This window comes from Sinohyriopsis cumingii, chromosome 5, assembly GCF_028554795.1.
Source record: "Sinohyriopsis cumingii isolate HCF-2022 chromosome 5, ASM2855479v2, whole genome shotgun sequence".
Taxonomy (NCBI): Eukaryota; Metazoa; Mollusca; class Bivalvia; order Unionida; family Unionidae; genus Sinohyriopsis; species Sinohyriopsis cumingii.
The window spans coordinates 78,819,603-78,841,522 of record NC_142965.1 but is presented as its reverse complement, the minus strand read 5'-3'; the positions used below and the strand labels follow the sequence as shown (position 1 = coordinate 78,841,522).

Sequence of the window (21,920 nt, the reverse complement as noted above, 5' to 3'; positions counted from 1 at the left end):
ATTTAAAGCTTGTACATAGCTCTGGCCTTTCTCAAAAATATTCTTTCATATAATTGGTAATACTTTGAACGTAAACATTGCAGTTCGAACATTTTCTGTTTGCTGATCAAGAATTATTTTACATGCCCTTTCCTGGAGTCTGGAAATGGTTCTCATATTTGTAGCAATTGTGTTCCCCCAAATTATATTACAGCAGTCAAGTAGCGGTTGCATGTAATTTTTGCCCAAAGTAACTCTGTAATGTAATCGAATGTAACTTTAGCCTTTATGTATTTACTTAATATGTGTTTGTGTGTGTGTCTCTGTCTGTGTGTGGTTAAGAAAATCTTGCTGGAGAGAAGTATTGAAGCATTAATGCAAAAGGCAACTGTAAATTAAGCAACGCCAATTTCCTATGTATGTATGTATGTATCTCTCTCTCTCTCTCGCCTCGGATGCAGGGGGTCGTGGGTTTGATCCCCGGTCGAGTCATACCAAAGACTTACAAAAATGGTACTAACACCTGCCTCGCTTGGCGCTCAGCATTAAGAGGTTAGTGTTAGGACTGGTCGACCTGGTGTCAGGATAATGTGACATGGTGGGACATCACTACAAACTGTTACACTGCAGACATCGTAGCGATATGGCTGAAACATTGTTAAAGTTACTTTATAAATCCAAATAAATCTCTCTCTCTCTCTCTCTCTCTCTCTCTTTTGGACGGTTCGACTAAACTTTACCATCATTCATAGATCCAGAGACATCGTCGTATGACCCAAGCGAAAATCCCCAAATCCCCAATGCTCATATTTTCATGGATTTTCGCCCATATCTAGCTATGATGAGAGAGAGAGAGAGAGAGAGAGAGAGAGAGAGAGAGAGAGAGAGAGAGAGAGATGGGGGGGGGGGAGTGCGACCATTTGGACAGTTTTATATTTAATAAATTATAATCGAGTTTTAGAACATAATAGGTTTAAGAAACAGCAACAACAAAGCATTAAATACGCTACAGTATGTGTGCCTCGTAGCCGAGAAATTTAACATAAAGGCCTAGTGTCGATGACTATTGCAACTATGTATCATTGATATTATGAACACTGTAGAGAGATCCCGTGGAAAACTTAAACATACTGTTACGATGAACCAGATTACTGTAGGTTCTTTGGTACAAGTTCAGTTTCAATTTTTTTTGTCCAGCGCAATATCTTTTTCTCTCTCACTCCAGATTTTTGTTTATGTTGTCCCTTACGCAAGAAAGGGGAGAGGGGAATGAAAAAAAAAGAAAGGATTCCGATGAAAGTGTATACCATTTTAATTTCATTTAGAAAACAGTGACTATTAATACTTTTAATCGTTATTTTCATGTCATTTATGTTTAATGAATGAGTAGAAATTCATCATTGATCTGTAGGCCTGCAGTTGAAAGAATGTTTATATAGTAGTTTTATTGCGCCATGGGAGATCATAATTTAATATACCAATAGTATTGATATATCAATTTGCTTTATACCAACACTTTAAATGCCATGTTATTTTAATGTACGAGTACTTACTATGCATATATTTTATTTATACAAGTTTTCATTTTATATGGGAGATAAAACCGGCGGCCATAAACAATGCACTTTAGGGGAGTGAACTCTGCACAACCCCTCGTATATACGCTCAAAGAAGAAGTTCTGTAGTGATTCATAGTTTACTGTACATTCATATTAAGTCCTATATGTTTCCTTTGGCAATATTAAATGAAATGAAAACACAAAGCTGATAGTCAACATTCAATTTTTTTTTAATAATGTGCATGCAAACATTAAATTTGTACATAAAAACTAACCCCTGCCCTGCCATTTGCATCTATAGCAACAGTACTATTCGAGCCAGAAACATCAAAATAATGAAGGAACAAGAGGTAATTAAGCAATTTAACCTTAACCACATTCCATTGATATCGTTTATGTCCATATTTCTCTATTCCTACTGACTGTCAGTGTCACTTTCAATAATTCTCCTATGTTTCCGCTGTGTGGGCCCTGTTTGAGAATTCGCCTGTTGAATGAAGTTGACCCAGTTAAGGATCTCGTTCACGTTTTGTTCGATCCGTAGAATGGATTGCTGATAATTTGATTATTTTGAATAGTACACATTTGGAAACATGATATACTACAGTCTGTTGCTGTGCTGTTGGATATTTCCTTGTTGTTCCCAGGTTGACAGCATCATTGCTAGGGTGGCCAGTGTTGCTCTGGTAATTGGAGTACATCTGTTGTTTGTCACTAATGTTGTAGTAGCTGTTTATAGATGGTACATTTATGTGGCCTGAAATTTGCATGATATCAGTCGGGGGAATGTTTTTGTCTCTTAACTTCTGAATTAGGTGCTTTCGGTTACTAGTGTTTGTTAATTTCTTTCTTTCTGTAATATTTACCTTTTCTTTCATTGTTTTCATGGTGCATCCAAGTTTGTTAATTCCAACGACTTGTTTCCTAAACCATTTTGGATTTGTCGCTGAGATTGGCATAGTGTTGGGCGCAATATAGAAAGGATCTTCACGTTGACAAAAGTCTGCTGGTCTTAGCTCAGCATACCGTTTGTAGATAGCAAGTGGATCTCTCTCTTTGTTGTTTTTTGTTTTCAAACATCTTAGGATTAATATCCCTGATGTTCTTGACATTGTCTCCTGTTCTTGTTTTTGTCTGCCTTTAATTGAGTTCTAGATACTCGAGGCCATTCACATCTTTCTTTAGTGTAACACCCACCCACCCCATTTCAGATTGTAATGTTCAGTCATTCCCCTCAAACCAAAATGCACAGAGCTGTTAAGCCACAATGTGTTAACAATGGCTTCAGGTGTTTCCATCCCCATTAGTTTTTGTTTTTTTTGCTATACAAGGCATTTATTTCTTCGTCTGTGATAGGTTGACTCCGATTGGGTTGATTTCCTTTTCCTTTAGACTTTAAATCTTTTTGCTGAGCCCGAAGAGCTTCCCTTGTTAATGCAAAATTTGTGTCTGTTCCTCTCATGATTGAACTTGCATATTTCTTGATTTTAAGGTGGCGATCAATGGAGCTGATGCTTCTTAAGCTGCTTGGTTCGAACTCAGATCCATCTTTTCTCCTAACACCGAGTATAAAACCAGCCAGGTGCTGATCCAATTCGGATGGGTGTATCTCGTGTAAATTTCTGAATTCATTTTTTGACTGCAAGAATTCTGTCACTAACCTTACATCAAAAAGTGTCTTTTTTAAAGTGTTTGCATTCTGCTTACTTTCTATAAATTTATGTATATTATCAGGCTCATGGTGTAAAAATCCGTCTTCCCTAACACATTGATCATTTTCATTTACAAATGTCTCAGCCATGTCTGTATCAAACTCTCCAGTTAACTCACAGTTTAGCAAAACAAATGTTGCATCATAATCATGTTTCTTATCTGATGTTAATGTTTTCTTTATTCCACAGACTTGCAGTGTTTGATTTTTGCCAGAGGGAGAGACTGCAAACAGCAGTGTTGACAGAGATGACAGCAGACGACACAGGGTGGAGCTCAATAATGTGTATTTCCTGGATTGAGTATGGTTGTGCTTTTTTTGGTATAAAAATGTTAGATTCTATAAAAATATTTTACATGAAAATCATTTTCTTTTTATTTTTTACTTTTTAAATGGAAAATTCCAAGAAATTCATATCCATGTTTAGAGACTATAATAGCTATAAAAACATGTTCATTAATATTATGCGCATTCGTACGCCATGGGCAAATCACAATTTGATTTATCAAGTTGCTTTATACCAACACTTCAAAGGCCATGCTATTTTTAATGTATGTGGTATAAATAAATAATTTTATTTATATATATATATATATATATATATATATATATATATATATATATATATATATATATATATATATATATATATTTAATTGAATGCACTATGTTCGACTCGCGAAACTTTGAATTCATTCAAGTTCACAACACAGATCACATTCGTCGCATTGTTCTTAACTAGTTCGTGTAATAAGAAATGAACACTCCCATACATCTACATATGGCTCATCCTAGTGTGAAAATATGACATCATTCAATCGCACGTGCGCCTGAACGCAAATGACTTGTTTAGGTGCAGTAGGGTTGTTTTGATCACGTGACTGTATCTGTGACACGTTAGGAAGGTACAAGCAGCGACCCGTGAAAGGAAGTAAAGTCCTCGTCAAAAGTATTTCTTTCGTCTGCATGTCCTGCTCTCCGTGATTCTCTAGGAGCGGTTACGTTCTAAGACAGATTCATGCATACTAATACGTTTTGTTAGTCTAGGATGCCCTAATGAATGCTGTACGGAAAAGTATTTTTTTTAGAAGAGATATACTATCAATTAAAAAAGTGTGTGCGTGTGTGTGTTAGATTTGTAACGTAGCTTTAAAAAAATTCAGTCATATGGTAAATGTCTGCAGTATTGCAGTTTATAGTGATGTCCAGGACTGGGGCATCATGCAGCCGACACGTAGCATGATGTCCCACCCAGTCACATTATCCTGACACCAGGCCGACCAGTCCTAACACTAACCTCTTAATGCTGGCCTCCTAATGACGCAGCTATAAGTACCATTCTTGTAAGTCTTTGGTATAACTTGGCCAGGGTTCAAACCCGCGTTCTCCCGCATCTGAGGCGGACGCTCTAACCTCTTAGGCCCACTGAAGCGGTCTAAAAGAGAGATGGGTAAAATTTTTCTTTAGTTTTTGGCTTCATTAAAGCTGTTTTCGCTAGTAAAATAGGAGCACTTTTTAGGCCATGAAATTGCAGTCAGTGCAGGGATGTAGAGCAACACCCCATCACCATCTCCCGCCTCCCCATTGATTCGAGGATCTCTCTTTCTTAGCTATACAATATTTTAGATAAACAGTATCATTCATTTGTGTTATATTCTTCAAAACATACTTAGGCTAAGATGAACAAAAAAATTATGGAAATTTCACTCGACAAGCATTTCCATTTGTATTCAACTTGATATTTGCAGTTATATGTATATATTTTGCCGTGGACGAGTGGTCTAAAGCGCTCTCCGTTACGGATCACTGCCATCTCACCTCTTTTTGCGTGGGTTCGAGTCCAGGATTAGGCCAATGTGGGTAGGTGAGAAAGCTTCTCGTGGGTCAGTGGGCCATCCGGGGTTCTTCCTCCGCCATTAATACTGACCGCTATGCATAGCCTATCGTATGCTGACATTTTTTTTTTTGTAGTAGTAGTTTCTGCTCATTTTTCAAAATAATAATAATAATAATAATCATAACACCAATCACCACCGCGGCAAACCAACTTAAAGAGTCCTTTGGTTTACTTTATTTCTGAAATATCTGTTGACAGCTTTAATAAACTTAACATAATTTTCGTGAGCATAAAAAAGAGGGGGAGTATTATTTTCTTTCAGATAAACCCATATCACTATCTGCTTTGCTATCCACTTGCAAACTATTTTTCATTAGCATGAAATCGTATTTGTTTTGAAAATTAAATTTTTATATTTGTTTCTGATTTATTTCTAAATTTGTCTTTACCTTAATTAAGATTCGCGTGAGTTCGAGACTCGGGCTCGGCCAATGTGGGTACGTGAAAAAGCTTGCCAGTTTCTTCCCGTGAGTCAGTGGTTGTTACCGGGGTTTTCCTGGAGTACTTCCTCCACCATTTATATTGGCCGCCATTTAGCCTATCGTGCGCTGAAAAATGGCTTTAAACCCAAACAACAACAACTTTCATTAATACTGCCTCATTACAGCCTTCGTGTGTAAACTTCAATACGGATCGTAGGGTCAGCAGTGCTACTGTCGTATCAGTAACTAACCTTGAACGTATATTTCGTACCTTCCCAGATAGGATAAGAGATACAGAAAAAGATAGGAAAAGAGATACAGACAACGAGTACAACAAAGCATGTTATATTATTATATTATAACTTATATACATTTTTCTAAACAATCTTTATTACATAATTAATATTTCTGTCAACTTTCTTCGAATGTGTCTACACGTATATTTGATTTTGTTTTACCTTTGATGGAGATAGAGAAAAGAAAAGTAACAAATTTTAGGAGACAACAGCAGCCACAGTGTACATTGAATACAATAAAGTAAGTGCACTTCCGCCATCTGTATAGAATCTACGGCAAACAGATGCGGTGAACTTAATACCCGCCTTATAGTTGTATACAATATGAAGTAGGTCAGGCATAAAAATGACGTCCAGCACATCATTGTACTTGACTCCACAGATTGCCAGTTGTTGTTTATTGGAATAAACCAGTTGGTTTCTTCGCATTAAATAAACCAACCACATTCCGTTGATCACTGAAGACAAGAAGTAGTGTTGATTGTCAAACATCCTGGAAATGTTCTTGGTATTTTCAGGGTATGGTTTGATTTGCTACTGCTGTGGATTTTATCCATCTGTAGTGTCATAAGTATTTGCAGTTTATTGTAAGCAGCTGGAAGCGCGGGTTTTTAACTTGGTTTCATCGGTAGCAGTGGGGAAAACCACAGGTTGAAGAAAAACGTTTTGAATTATTTTATTATCGGCGCAGCTGACGATACGTAAATTATTCATCGATGTCTCTCTCTGACTTGTTGAAACAGTGTAGTACCACGGAGCGTTTTGAGCACGGTAGATCCGTGTTCACTTTGTTCGCAGTTTAGAAAGCTCTATTTGTAGTAGTATCACAACTGGGGTTTTAGATTTTGATAACTGAGATAGATCAACTCCTGCTTTACCCAATGACTTTACTCCTTTTACCTCGATCTTCATACGTGAGTGCATGCTGTATTGGACAATAAATAATGAACAAAATAATAAACTAGTCACATCAACACGCTACCATTTGTGTTGCAGCAAATTTCAGATAGTTTTTGTGGTTGATATTGGTTTGTTAAGATGGGCCAGTTCAACTTTCTTAAGACAAAAGGTGAACTGCAGTGGTTTTCTTCATTGATCTTTATACGAAGTGAGAAATAAATAGTTTACTAGTGTGCTTAAGTACATGCATGTGCTTACTTGAATGATTTCTTACCTGTGTGCACTGGCATATCAGTGTTTTGCAAAGTAAAATCTCCTGACGGTCATAACTACATTATCGATTGTGACTATACTATTTATGTTCAGATTCCGTTTCTGTGCAAATATAAATACTACTGCATGAATTTGATTATTGATCGCTGCTGCATCATGTATAAAATATTCAACTTAAAATATTTGTTTAGCTATATTTTATTTTCTCGGTGGATGTTGACTGTGTCACAAATTGTATGGGAATATTATATTTAACAATCACTGCGGTATCTTATATAAATGGTGAAAAATTAAGATTAATGCATACATTATTTTGTAAGAATTTATGAGTATATCTAACTCTGGGATTATATTTCTAGAGCAATGGAGTGTTTTAAACTTTACAGAAAGGATTAAAAGGTTGTTTATTTAAATGCATCGTACATGTTTGTCAAAGACGCACAAAATATGTTGAATGATATTTCAAATACGTAATCGGAGCATCTTGACAAATGAATCGAATTAGGAATTATCTTGGAAGAACAACGACGTAGACTTGACCAACAGTATGAGAGAAAACTTGAAAACTTATTATTTGATATTGTGCAGTAAACAATTAAGTCGGTGACGTTCAGGTGTCACCCACTGTCGATGAAGTAAGTAGCGAATACTCTAACGATGATGTCATTAGCGAATATAGTACATGTAGCAGCAGCGAAGATCATCAAGGATAAACTAATCAGAGGGATGCATTTGGCATCTTAATATAACAATGGCACACACACTCGCCGACTTTGAGAAGAAATACGAAAAACTATACAACGACGCAAAAGCAAGACACCTTGCCCAACATGATACATTACTCATAAATTATATTTAAGCAAAGAATCAGCAGCTGGAAGTTGTATATGTATCAGTTGCACAAAGCGTCTGAGAGTATTGGGATATCAACGCAGATTGTGTGGTATACTAGTTGATGTAACACTATATAACGATGGATTCAATGTACCTCGGCCTGATATACGCTTGAAGGATTTTTTATCTGAGTTTGGACATTGCCTATTTAGCCAGGAACGGGAAAATAACAACATTGATTTAGCAGAGCCGGATGTGAGAGTAAAAATAATTTTGTAAGGTGCAAAAAGTATCGTACAATTCATGGCCAACAATTCGAGTACACTTATGTGGATTACGAAGTGCTTACTTGCATACCACAGCATAGAAAAGCAGATCAAATGAAAACTATGAGATATCAAAGCAACATAAAATTTAATTAAACACTAAACTTTCCGTATATATATATATATATATATATATATATATATATATATATATATATATATATATATATATAAGAAGTTAAATGGCATATCCATGGAAAGATGTCTGCTGTAGAACTTGTCATTATGAATACTGCAAGTCGCATTTGCTTGAGTTACATGTTGGTATCGGAGTAAAGTCTTGTAATCAGCTTTGCCAACCATGCTGACCTATTATTGTAGAACTACTCGACAACGTCGAGCAAAAAGATACAGAAGTTAATGAAACGATATATATGACTGAAGTGATTGCAGTTTCTGATCCTGGTAAAATAAAAATGATTAAAACATTTATTCTCGGAATTTGCAATTGGACAATGATTTCTCCGTATATGCCAGTAATGCCTCTCTCTAATCAGTTGTGATAACTCACGCGACAACGTGGACTAGGAATAGTGAGCTGTATGCGAAAAGCTATCATTATTAAGAGTTGTTTGGGCTCGTAAATGAACCACATCCATTTCCCACGGGTCAACCAAACCGGTTGTTACTACAGCATTGACAGTGCAACAACTGAAACAATCCTCGCATGAGCGTAATATACAAATATCAAGAGGTGCAACAAAAACTGACATACTTTGCGTTATTAGGCCTTGCATTTGCTCCGCGTCAGACTAATGGACCACTTCGTGAATCTACAGCACGAGTAAATATCAAAACTCCCCCACAATATCAAAATTCCTCAGGCAACTCGTCCTGTTTGAAAGACTCTTAACGCTTCCTTTAGATTAAATTGTAAAAGCTTGTTGTTTTCACTGAAAGTTTCTCCAATATGTGAAATTAAAATACCAGGGACTAAGAAAATTCCAAACCAAAGTGACTTGAAATTTCAAAAGCATATGAAATTTCACTGAAATATTTTAAAGAAATGTTCATATCCAAGATGAGCCCAACATGTTCTTGTTACGACTCTTATGGTCTTAAACTAAGTAATAGAAAAGAGCGACAACAGACAAGGTTTCGAAAATTCAGAATGTAATTTCTTTCTCTAAAATACAAAGTGAAAAATTAAAAATAACTTTCAGCGTGGTGATTGAAATCCTAAATAGTCCTAAAGAACTATCACAGGTTCAAAAGTATCGAGTGTTTCAAGTGGTATTCCCAATGAAGTTCAATATATATATATATATATATATATATATATGGGGGGGGTTAACCTCATCAAAGATTTAACAATATTGGTAGCTTCTCGTGGGTCGGTGGTTCTTTCCGGGGTTTTCCCGGGTTCTTCCTCCACCATTAATACTGGCCGCCATGTATAGCCTATCTTGTACTGAAAAATGGCGTTAAACCCTGTAACAACAACAACAATTGTTGGTGAGCGAGAAACAATTAAAGAGACTGATAACGAGAGTTATTTGAATATTCGTTTACAGTTTTATATTGGTTTTATTTGTAGGCATCATATAAGAAAAGCACGACGAAGAGTGCCTGGCCAGGCGGACAGCGGATGTTTCAGATCAAGAGAGTATCCTGGACAACCTGTTTCCAACACACGAAAATATCCTGCTTCAAATTGTGTAGATGGTGTATCATCCTTTGAACCAGCTTCATATGATAAGACAACAGATCCCCACAATCTCCGGCAGTTCCACGTATCCTGAACCTCCCCCACTGTACAGCGAGATTCAAATTGCACCTAACGAAGCTCCACCTACCTATAAAAAGGTACTTACAGACCCATCTAGATTCGATTTAGATATTGAACTTGCTGTGTTCAGTGGACAACAGCAGTGAACCTACGAAAATACCTTTCTTAAAGGATTATATGTGATAAAATATATATTATTTATATATCAATGTATCGTTGTATCTTTTCCTCATGTACAATGACTTTCAAGATGTTTTTTTATTGGTAATGTAGGCCATTGGTCCATAATATATTATATATGCCAAGACAAAAATCTGTCACATGAAGCGTACAAATATATATTGTGTTTATATTAAATTTTGTATGTATTTTCTTATCGACGTAGCAAATGGTTTATAAATAGTTATACTGTCTGAATAACAAAAGGATTTTGTGGTAACGTAAAGCCATAAAATGTGTCTAGAGATGAGTCATTATACCAAGGTTTGTCTAAACAGTATGAAGTAGTAACACCATCATGTATATCTACAGGTTATAAGGTCAAAAATTCTACACCACAATGGATGTCAAATTAAAAAAAAATGAACAGTATTTCAGAATGGAATTTGTTTTAATCCTTATAAACGAACGAGAATATAGGTAATATAAAACATTTCTCATGATGAAATATAGATGACATGAAGAGTGTCATTTTTTCCTCTGAATGTAAGCTTCTTAAGTCATAATTGTGTGCAAGAAAAATGACATTCATCGCCTCTCTCTCTCTCTCTCTCACACACACACACACACACATATATATATAAACTTTTTCCAAATCAAAACTGAAAATTACTATTCATTGTAACGTAATATTCTATGCATTGTAACGTAAGGTAATATTCTATGCATTCTAACGATATTTAATAATCTATGCTTTCTAAAGTAATAATCTATTCACTCCAGCGTAATGTAATAATCTCTGCACTCCAGCGTAATGTAATAATCTCTGCACTCCAGCGTAATGTAATAATCTATGCATTGCAACGTAATTTTATATTTGATAGCAATGCAATATGCTCCTTTTTCTAAAATTGAAAAATGTCCTTTGTACATACAGTATATGTTTATGATAGTAAGTAATTACTAAATATTTATCCATGACCAGTTTTTATACTTAAGGTTCTTGCTTTTTTTCAAAATGTTTTCAGAAAACCATGCAATTGTAAGACGTTTATGCCCTTGATTTGGACAAGTATTTGAAATTTTGTGATTTTGCCTGTTATTTTTGTTATTATTGTATTGTTTGTAATATATATATATATATATATATATATATATATATATATATATATATATATATATATATATATATATATATATATATATATATATATATATATATATACATATGTATGTATGTATGTTTACTGTCATTAAAAATGTAGGTTGGGTTGTGACGTGATTATAACAACCCTTTCCATTTTCTTACCAGCAAATGGCATTTTCTTACCAGCAAATGGCATTTTCTTACTGCCAAAGTTTGACCCATTCTCATCACTCAAAGTTGTTATCGTTCCTAAACCCTATAACAGGAAAGGACACATGCCCAATTAGTTTTGTTTCGGTCCAATGTGAATTGCTCACGAAATTTATTTTTAAACAAATACGAAGCTGACCTGGCCCATTAAGAAAATATCGGAAAATCATTGGCCCATTCTGCCTGAATCTTATATTGAACCCCGTTACCTTACCTACAATCTAAAAATTGAATTGTAAATGCATCTCAACGAGAGGAAATAAATAAATGAAAACAAAAGAAGGTCACTGTCACCAAAGTTACAGATCTGAATACCTTTTGTATTCGTAGCTATTAGTTACTAATCAGCGCCATAGACCCGTTTTTTCCACTTGCACTCAGGAACATTGGTTATGTGCATGCATACAGGGCGAGGAAAATAGCTCATTTATAAAAACTAGATCACTGTGACTTAATTTTAAGACTTTCGTGGCGTTTGCATTTTCAGCCATGTCACAACTGTTGTATCTTGAACCGTATCAAGATCCCCGTTACAACATATTGAGTCTAATCGAACTTCGTTAATACGCTGCAGTTACGATACTTTCTTTGCTAATGCAACATAAGGAGTCGTATATTGTAGTTATCGTACTGTAGTCTTGATCAGAATAGTCCGGTTCGAATCCTGCCATTGAACCAGCCTGGTCGGCTACCGTGGTGTGTCCTTGAGCAAGACACTTGACTTTAATTATCTCGCCACTAAATACGTTTCGTGAGTTTTTGTGCTGTGAAAAAAAATCTAACAAACCAAACTTCCGCCACGTGGTGGCTCAGATGGTAACTAACAACCAGTAGATAACGCCTTTCATTCCAGACCAGCCTGTCAAGATTACAACCAGTGAGTAAAGAGTTAGGGTCTAGACCAGCTGTCAAGATTACAACCAGTGAGTAACGTGTTTCAGTCCAGACAAGCCTGTCAATATGACAACCAGTGGGTAACGTGTTTCATTCTTAAAGTGTTTCAGTCCAGACCAGCCTGTCAATATGACAACCCATTCGTTTCAGTCCGAACCATCCTGTCCAAATTACAACTAGCGGGTAACATGTTTCAGTCCAGAATAGCCTGTCAAGACATATCTTTTCAAAGCTCACACCTAAGGTTCCATGATTACCGCAGTTAATAAACGTATTTGCAAATAACATAGTCAATGTTGTTTGATTGAACGATTACAAACTCTGCGTGATATTGCTTTTCCAGAGAACATAATCACTTGGATTCAATAATTTCAAGAAAAATATTCCAGCCCGAACTAAGAAAAAAAAATACTGGACACAACATGCAACTTGATTCTGCTAAAACGTAAAGCATGAATGACTAAATCCTCAAGATTATATAGTTCTCTGCTTGACCTCAGGTCACAATTAGCATTTTCTAAAGAAAAGATTACCATATGGAAAATAACCTTCTAGAATGATCCTGATGTTTACAAAACAGTAACCTGGATTATGTGTAATTCACTTAGGAAATTCTAAAACTTTAACCCAAATAAACACATTTACTTCTTCTCTTAATAATAATACTGATGTTAAACCCATACATACGGAGAATACGTTGGCTATGTATTAGTTGTTTACAACGAATAAAACAAAAAAGTCAGCTTGGGTCATGCAAACTGCCTCGACATGTGCATATGATGCTTTTGTAAGATATACCGTGAATAAAAAAAAAACTTGTCAGTGGCTTTCAAACTTAAATCAGTATTTCTTTAAATTAAAATGTTAGTTCTCAAAGATTCTGTCAACAATCACGTGTTTCTGGCGTAAAAATGTAAATATTTGTCAGCGTTATTAGTAACCAAGCCTTACTTGTAATGATGTCTAACCAGGTCCCTCCTATTTTTGTGCTACTTATTTTCGACACTATTGTTACACCGCTACTTATGTTTTCTTTTTTTTACTCTAGTATTATACATGATATGCACGAATCCAATGTTCTCAGTACTCGGTGTATTTTACACTTCGAACCAATTGGCGACGTTTTGATAAGTTTAGAAAATGAGAGAAGGAGGAAATTTGGGAAAATGTAGCAACATTCCCAATATTACATTAATTAATCACAAAATTAGACGAGTAAAAAAATCTAAAAATATTTGAACCGTGAATGAATTGAATCACTACCAAATATATTGCATTACCATATAGTCTTTGTCTGTTTCATTATCTTTGTTCGAAATTTAATTATTTTGCGTATTGTTATTTAGACAGTGAAGATATATATTCCTTAGCGGATATACTTTGTACTGGAAGCTCAAAATAACGTAAATAGGTTAAGTGACATAAAACATACAAATGTTGACTCAGTACGGCCTGAGATTACCGCGCCGTAACCAACGTCAACAGACACTAAAGAAAATACCTATTCTGAGATCTAACCGCATTCACCTTTGCTTGTTCAATACTGGTCTGGCTGTCATAGCTGAGTAAACACCAAAACTACCACGTGTGTGCTTACTTTGTACATAAATACACATCTGACGTCATAGTCACAGTCACTAGAAGGTAGCCATAACGAAATATTAATAGTTAACAGTATCGAAAGTATCTGAACCAAAATTTTTATCACGATGGATTGGATGAATCGAGCTTTCTTAGCCCTAATATTCCTTTTCGAAGGTAAGTGTTCAGCTTTGTTAAACGTCTTTTATTGATCTATTTATCGGTTTTTCATAAGAAGGTATTAGCAACAGCGATAACACCATACACGTCTAATGAAGAATTGCAAACAAATGTAAGAGACAGGCAATGTTCCGGATGTGTTTCGAAATGGAGGAATTCTCGTAGATAAAAGTTAACTCAACGAGTCCGAGAGTCATTAGCATCAGTAAGGAGTTAATTGATTGGTTTCTTGGATAAATAGGCAGGTAGGTAAATGACCATGCAATTAGTTTTATATTCATGACAGCGATAGACAGATGGGTTACGTAGGTAAACACACACACACACACACACACACAAACACACACACACACCTCTTGCGGAACCCACCAACTACTTTTCAACATTAGAGACCCCCATCCCACTATATATATGGTGGGATGGGGGTCTCTAATGTGGAAAAGTAGTTGTTAGTTTCCGCAAGACGGTGGGTTGGGGGTCTCAAATGTTGAAAAGTAGTTGGTGGGTCCCGCAAGAGGTTTTGGATCCCTACTCTGTTTCAGACGGTTTCTGACACGTTAAAGGCACGCACATTTAAGCTGAATGCCATTACTATCAGTCAGATGTGAACTAGATTGACAAAAACACCTGAGAATTTTAATCGTAGTTATTACGGTTGTTAGAATAGGTCTCTTATTTGACTGCATATATCAAGTATTTCCGTTGAAAAAATTAAAACTCATCCCAGAAAGACAACGAACCCTTATCTCTGATTGCCACAGCATCAGTACCACCAGTTGCATGGTGAGTGCTGACTCCACCCGAGATAGACAGTAGGTAGGTATAAAGATCGAATGGGGGGGGGGGGATGTGGAGGGTGCTCTTGTGTTGAAAGATATTAGGCTGGTTTTGCTCTCCTACACTGTTTTAGACACGTTTGATACCGCTCAGGATAGATCCTTCTAAGTATTAAGAGTGCCTTAACTAGACTGATTAGGTTCGTCAATTAGTGGAAATTAGGAATTAGGCAGTGGCGTCACTAGTGCTGGTGTCACCCAGTCGGTAACACATGGTGTCACCCCCATGGACCTCCTTCCGTAACAGACTATACAGAATCCTTAGTAATGTCATTTTGGTGTCAGCCGGTGCGGTCAGCACCCCCCTAGTGACGTCACTGGAATTAGAGTCCTTACCTTTGGTCTCCCATACCATTTTCTTTCATCTTATATATATATATATATATATATATATATATATATATATATATATATATATATATATACACACACACACACTCAGTGAAAAGCATCCGGTGTCGGCCATATCTGGGATTTTGGCTCGAAAAGTTACAAACTCGTTCCAGATGCCTACTATCGCGTAAATGTGTTGGGTGTTTCGCCGCCTGCTCCCCCCCCCATCTGCTGCCATTGAAAACTGGACTGGACTTTTAATGTCTTCACGTTCTTTATCTTGTTGAATTCTTAGGTCACATACAAATCTTTCAGAACTTTTATTATTACGCACGTATCTTTTAAGAATCTTCCAGAACTTAAATGTAAATCAGGAATGTCCTTATTCGGGGCTCCATACTGCTATTTGACCCCGAATTGGTGGTCAGGTCAAAGGTCAGATGAAATAATATTTTTTTAATGTATATTTTAAATTAAGCATTTCATTTTTTTTATATTTCTATTTCGTTTACATGTATTTGTAAACCCGACTATTAATAAAAAGGAAATGACTGAGCTTGCCACTCGAGTAGTTCCGTAACTGATGGTGTATTTTATGCGTCAGATCGACGACAGAGAAACGGCACTCAACTGAATCCACACAGCATTCCACTCATCCATTTTACATTTGATCTCGTCATTAAATCATGTTGAATACTACCCGTCTTGTATTACAGGTGTGGTCGGTGGCCAATACTGCGATAGTTCAGACTATGACTGGTCAACGTACCGCTTCAAAACTACTTACTGCGAGTACGGTTGTTGCTTTTTCACATGTTGCTCTGTGGCCGTAGTGGTTGTGCCCTGTGTAATTGGAGGAATAATTATGATATCGGTTATAATCGCTGTTATCTGTTGTTGTTGTCCACAATGTTGCCAGAAAAAAGGAATGGTTGTCTCCCCTCATGGTCAGACCAACCTGGCCACTAACCAACAAGCTTATAATCAACAAACACAGATGTACCATCAAGGTAAGTAAAACGAGAAATCAATTAATTTATAGAAGATTACTATTTACAAATTCATCTATTCTCTCTTGAAATTTTGGGGGGAAAACCCCGTTTTATTAACAAGCAATTGATAGATAGGAGCGTTTAAAAAATAATACCGGGTTTTGAGCTTCATTGAGGTCTCGAAAATATTTATTTTGTACCCGTATTTTAATGAAAATCAAAATAGTTTGAACAGTCTGTGTCCAACGCAGTCATAATTCACCAGACTTTCGCACAGTGTCCAGCGTAATGTAATGTTTTCGCTCTGACGCTATGATTGCATTAATTCTTATCACCATTTCCACTAAGTCTGTGAACAGCCACAGCCAAGATGATAGTATCCATCAGACGCTCGTCAACATCACTGTTTTACTTGCAAGTCGGATAACGTGAAGTCGTTTGGGGTGTTTGTGTGTGTTCTACCACTATTGTTAATAGCCTTTTTCAGATTGCTCACTGTAGAAGTTATTGCTCTACATTTGTGTGGGTTTTCCTTTAAATGTGTGAATAAAGTGATTAAAGAATGCCTTCAGATTATACTGCATTTGATGACGATACTTTTCCTGTTCTTTACCAGGCAATGACATGAACAATCCAGGTGTTCAACCGGTGCCGACCTTTTTACAGGCCCCTATGCAACAAAACAATTCCCGGGCACACTATCCTGGACCCGTCGTTTATCCATACCCGGTGAGTAATCAACAACAGTTCCCACCAATGCCACAACCGGCTTACGATGCAAGAGGATCTCAACCGCTGCCGCAGCCGCCAACGTACTCCACACCGTCCGCGCCACCACCACCTTATCCTTACTAAGACAAAAGCGGCTCCATATGCCGTTTAGAAAGAATAATACTGTCATAATTCATGTAAATTAACTTTTCGGGGGGTGGGTATTATCTAAGATCATCTCTGACGTACACCACAGTTTTGGAACACGAAATGATTAATGGGAGATATGCGAAACACATACAAGTAAATTCCTGCACCCAAAAAATTTACGCTGAAATTCTTTATTATTTTTGGAATAACGTCTTTAGCTCGGTGTCAGTGTAATATTTCCCCTACTATAAAGTTATGCCTTTGCTAAACTGTGCTTAAGTGAAATGTATCCCAGTCGGATACTGTATGGATAAAGACAGTTTGTCCTTTGTAGATTGATGTCGTTTATATACGGGTTAGATCTGAAAGAACAAATTAAGTAAGGAGGGTGGGTTCATGAATGTTTTCCTTTATCCGAGGTGTATTTAATTTGGAGGTGTTCAATAAGAAATGTTTGAATGTATTTAACTGCCAAATATATGGATGCAAACCCATTCGTCAGCCTGTTTCGCACGGAGTTAATCCTACATTTGAATTGTGACGATATCAGGCTGGATACTGTTGGAGCATTGCTTTGCTCTTTCCAGCTTCTTTTGCACAGCTAATATTACTCATACTGACACATTCTCCTGAATTGGTTCCATAAAAGAGTTTGCCAAAAGGTGCGTGAAAATGCATACATGTATCCATTGAAATGGGTACTATTTGCCGAATAAAATTTAGTGAAACTTCAAATATAATATATCTAGTTATTCAAATTTAAATTTTATGTTCGCAGTCTATTTAAAAAAAAAAATTTGCCATCTAGCGCTGAAAATAGACAGTAGATAAATAATAGGGAACTAAATCAAAGACTGCACACCATTTACAGAATTGGATAAGCAAAGCTTCCAATCATACCAGGCAACAAATGTGGCACCTATGCTCTGATTCCATGTGCTCTTTCTTTAAGCTACGAAACACTGAAAATTTTCTGGAACCTGGTCTGGATTTTCGTCATGTGCAAAATGACTTTCCGTTAAGGTTTAACATGCGAGTCCAATTCAACTATAATTTCTGTTAAATTATTTTTATATACTTTTTGCCACGGTTACTCAGGTATCGCTTTGACATATCTCCAAACAAAACGTTGTATGTGGGTCGTTAAGTTCTCTCACATACATAATTTGGAAGGGTACATAGGGCTCCCTAGTAGCAGATTGTTGATGTAGATGTTGTAATTGTCGAATGACTAGCCGACCTCTTACCGCAGCAACATTTCCCCCCATACTTTTTCAAGGGAGATAAGTCAAACTGCCCTATAAATCATGGATTTGATTCCATAATTAAGGATCAGTGTCGATGATGTCCGACTAATCATATTCGGTGCAATGCAGTGCAGGTAGCTCCTTTTCAACCTTTGGCTGTGCAAACATGCCATCGAAGATATTGTTGTTGTGTCTTATAATTATTGCTTGTTTAATTATAGTTTGACTGGATCCAACTATTTAACTGCTTATTATATTAAATTTACTAACTTGAATGCCATATATCCAAATATTTTTGTTGTCAATATAATATATCAACCATTTCATACCCTCTTGTTGGAGGAAAAGCGGGTCTTTTATTTTGAGATGTGTCTGGTAACATTCCAGTCTGCAGTAAGGTTTCGAATTTTACTTTGGTAGGGGTGAAGTCGGTCGCATGTGTGAGCAAAAGAAGACATGTCATCATGGGTGTAAGATAAAAGGTTTTTGAGAATATTTATGCACATACTAGATGTTAAGCACGTCACCAGTCCCTGAGTTAAAGGGCAGAGTTCGGAAGGAAGATAATAGAATGGCACTAAACCACGTTGTCTTTTGAATTCAATAAAATGTTTTATAGATCTATGTCACTGCAAAAACTTTTCTTTTACCTCTTTGTCGTACACTTTCAAACTCAGTAAAGTGAATTCCCACTGGAATATAGATTGTCCTAGGTTTTCCAAATGTTAGTGTAATCTTTAAGGACAGCACCAAAGCACGTGATCACCGATGTCCAATCAAAAGTCTTTGATAATTATTTAGCAAGGAATCGGTTTAATCTTTACACACACACACACACACACACACACATATATATATATATATATATATATATATATATATATATATATATATATATATATATATCCGGGCCAGTTTTCAAAGTGGAGATCGTTTATGTAACTTTTGATATGAATTCAAGAGAATTTTCAAAAGCTAGCATTTTACGATTGCGTGCCTTCGATCTTCCTCTAGTTTGACAAAAATTATGAATGGGACGTGTGTTTTTCTTCAATGGACATCTTAAAGTTGTGAAAATTGTGTTACTTTTATGATACATTAAACATACCAGATGTACATGTGCCGATGGATCATATGTCCGACATTCGAGATGTACATGTATTGATGGGTCATGCGTCAGACATTCGAGATGTACATGAATTGATGGGTCATGTGTCAGACATTCGAGATGTACATGTATTGATGGGTTGTGCATCAGACATACAAAACGATATGTGTTAAGGGATTGTGTATCAGACATTCGGTATATACATGTCGATACATCAGCTGTAAACGTGTTGATGGATTGTGTATTAGATATCAGATGTAAACATGTTGATGTGTATTAGACACACTGGATGCGTATCTATTGATGGAGGAATGACTGGATGCATGTGCGACCATTGTTATATTATCCCTTTCGTCCGTCTTGTTCACTGATTCAGGTCTGAAAAATCTTCAACTTTTCCACTGTATGAAATGCATCTAATTTATCTTCTCCTGGCCTGGAAAGCTCTAGTGGAGAGAAAATGCATTTTTTTTTGATAATTCACGTAATGATACGTACTATTCACTGTTGACATTTAGTTTATATTGTGATAATTCGAGTAATTACATTTCTATTCACTTTTTGCACATCGTTTACATTGTGATAATTAGAGTAATTACATTTCTATTCACTTTTTGCATACAGTTTACATTGTATTCACTTAATTGCATATGATATTCACTTCTTGCATATAGTTTAGATTGTGATAATTATTTGGCAATACTTTGTTTCGGAACAAAATGAAAAAAAAATAGAGATAAGCAGTCTCACTAAGACTAAACAAGAGTTTTCTTCAATTACTCAAGCTTTGTTGCTCACATCTTTTGTTCTGGAAAGGAGACTTGACCTCGTTTTTCTAAAACAAAAGAAACTCAAATGGCCATTGTACATATATCCATGTGATAATAACATGTGACATTACCAGTTTTTATCCTTAAATTTGTTGCTCTTTTTCAAAATGTTGTCAGAAAACCGCGTAATAATGAGATAATTTTGTACTCCATTTGGAGAAATATTTGCAGTACTGTGATATTTAGTGTTTGTATATGTTATTTATTCTTTTATTCTTTTATGTTTTGAAGTAAAATGGGAATGTTTCGTATTGATCTATCTCATTTTCCTTTTTTGTGAATAAAATATTAACTGGATGTCACGTAGATATTTTCATTTTCTTTGTGGCAGATGGGGCTACCAAATTTTGACCTCTTCTCATCCATTAGTTTTAACCATCCCTAGCCCCAACAGCCTGTAAGGACACATTTCACATCTCCTGGTTAGCGTGAATGACCATGCCTCAGTATGGTACAGACCCAGTGATATATTGTATGAAAGGAATTAACCTGGTTCCATATGGCCATTTCGTTGGATTATTTTTTCTCAGTCCAATCTGGATTAATAACGAGAAACAAAAAATATAAGTAAGCATGGACTCTTTAATTAGCAGATTTCTGCTTTACTTCCAGTGATATTTGAATCAATATATTGTCAATGAATTGCATGTTTATTTTATTCAAACATGTATCAAATACAAATCTTTAAAAGAAAACAAAATCTTATAAATTTCAATATGCTACGGAGCATTTCGAAAATATTATTTTTATCACAATTACATTTTATAATTTCGCTTTATAGCATAGTTGTAAATTAATTTTACTCTTTTTCATATGTATGCATTTATGTAATAAATTTGATTTCATGAAATTCTCATCATTAAAAGTATTGCACTAAATGAGATTAGACAGTCAAACGGTCAAGACTGATTTTGAAGTCCATGTAATCCTTTACGGTGACATCTCTAGAACATTGGCTTCATCTTGAAATACATTCATCTATGAGATCATTATTATCGTGAGGAACGATATCCAACCTGTTGGTTCGTCTTTATTTGTCACTGAATTCGTTTCTCCATTGGAGTACCACATTAAGTGCGTTTGATTTACATAATCTTTGCATCCTGTGCATATTGTTTTCCTATTTCCTCTTTTAGCTATTCTCTATTGCATTTGCAACATTTGAACATTTTATTTTTGTTACTATCAAATAAAAGTTTTTAATCATCTGATTTTGGTCTAATTGTCTGTAATTCTTTGAGATTGAAGGTTTTGTGTTAAAATTGTTCGTGGTAAAACTTTTATCCAAGAAAATTATACCACCTATACAAATATCACCCTCATTTATCCATCAACAAAGCTTTACTTTTTTATTAATAGAACAGGACTGAAATAAGCCTTTATTAGAACTTGTCACAAAAGTGTGGAGAATGTTGGTTAGACCTTAGTACCCCTACACCACCCAACCCCACCCCACCCCAACTCCCATCCGCAACTACCTGTCGTTGCCGATATAACTGTTGTGTTTTTTGTTGGCGGTTGAAAATTCATAACACGTCCGATGCGCACCTTGTGTTTCTTGAGGCAAATGATTGAAATAACGAGAATAGCGATCAAACCACAAACGACGACAACAG

At 35.9% G+C, this 21,920-nt stretch overlaps 1 protein-coding gene across 1 annotated transcript; it reads left to right on the top strand.

Annotated features, from left to right (window-relative positions):
• The first annotated feature begins 13,934 nt into the window (after positions 1–13,934).
• LOC149799543 (uncharacterized) lies at positions 13,935–21,515 on the top strand. The gene is made up of 3 exons (XM_089958888.1): positions 13,935–14,094; positions 15,983–16,276; positions 16,875–21,515. Exons 1-3 carry the CDS (start codon positions 14,046–14,048, stop codon positions 17,111–17,113), a joined length of 582 nt encoding a protein of 193 aa, XP_089815014.1. The 5' UTR covers positions 13,935–14,045; the 3' UTR covers positions 17,114–21,515.
• Positions 21,516–21,920: the final 405 nt, after the last annotated feature.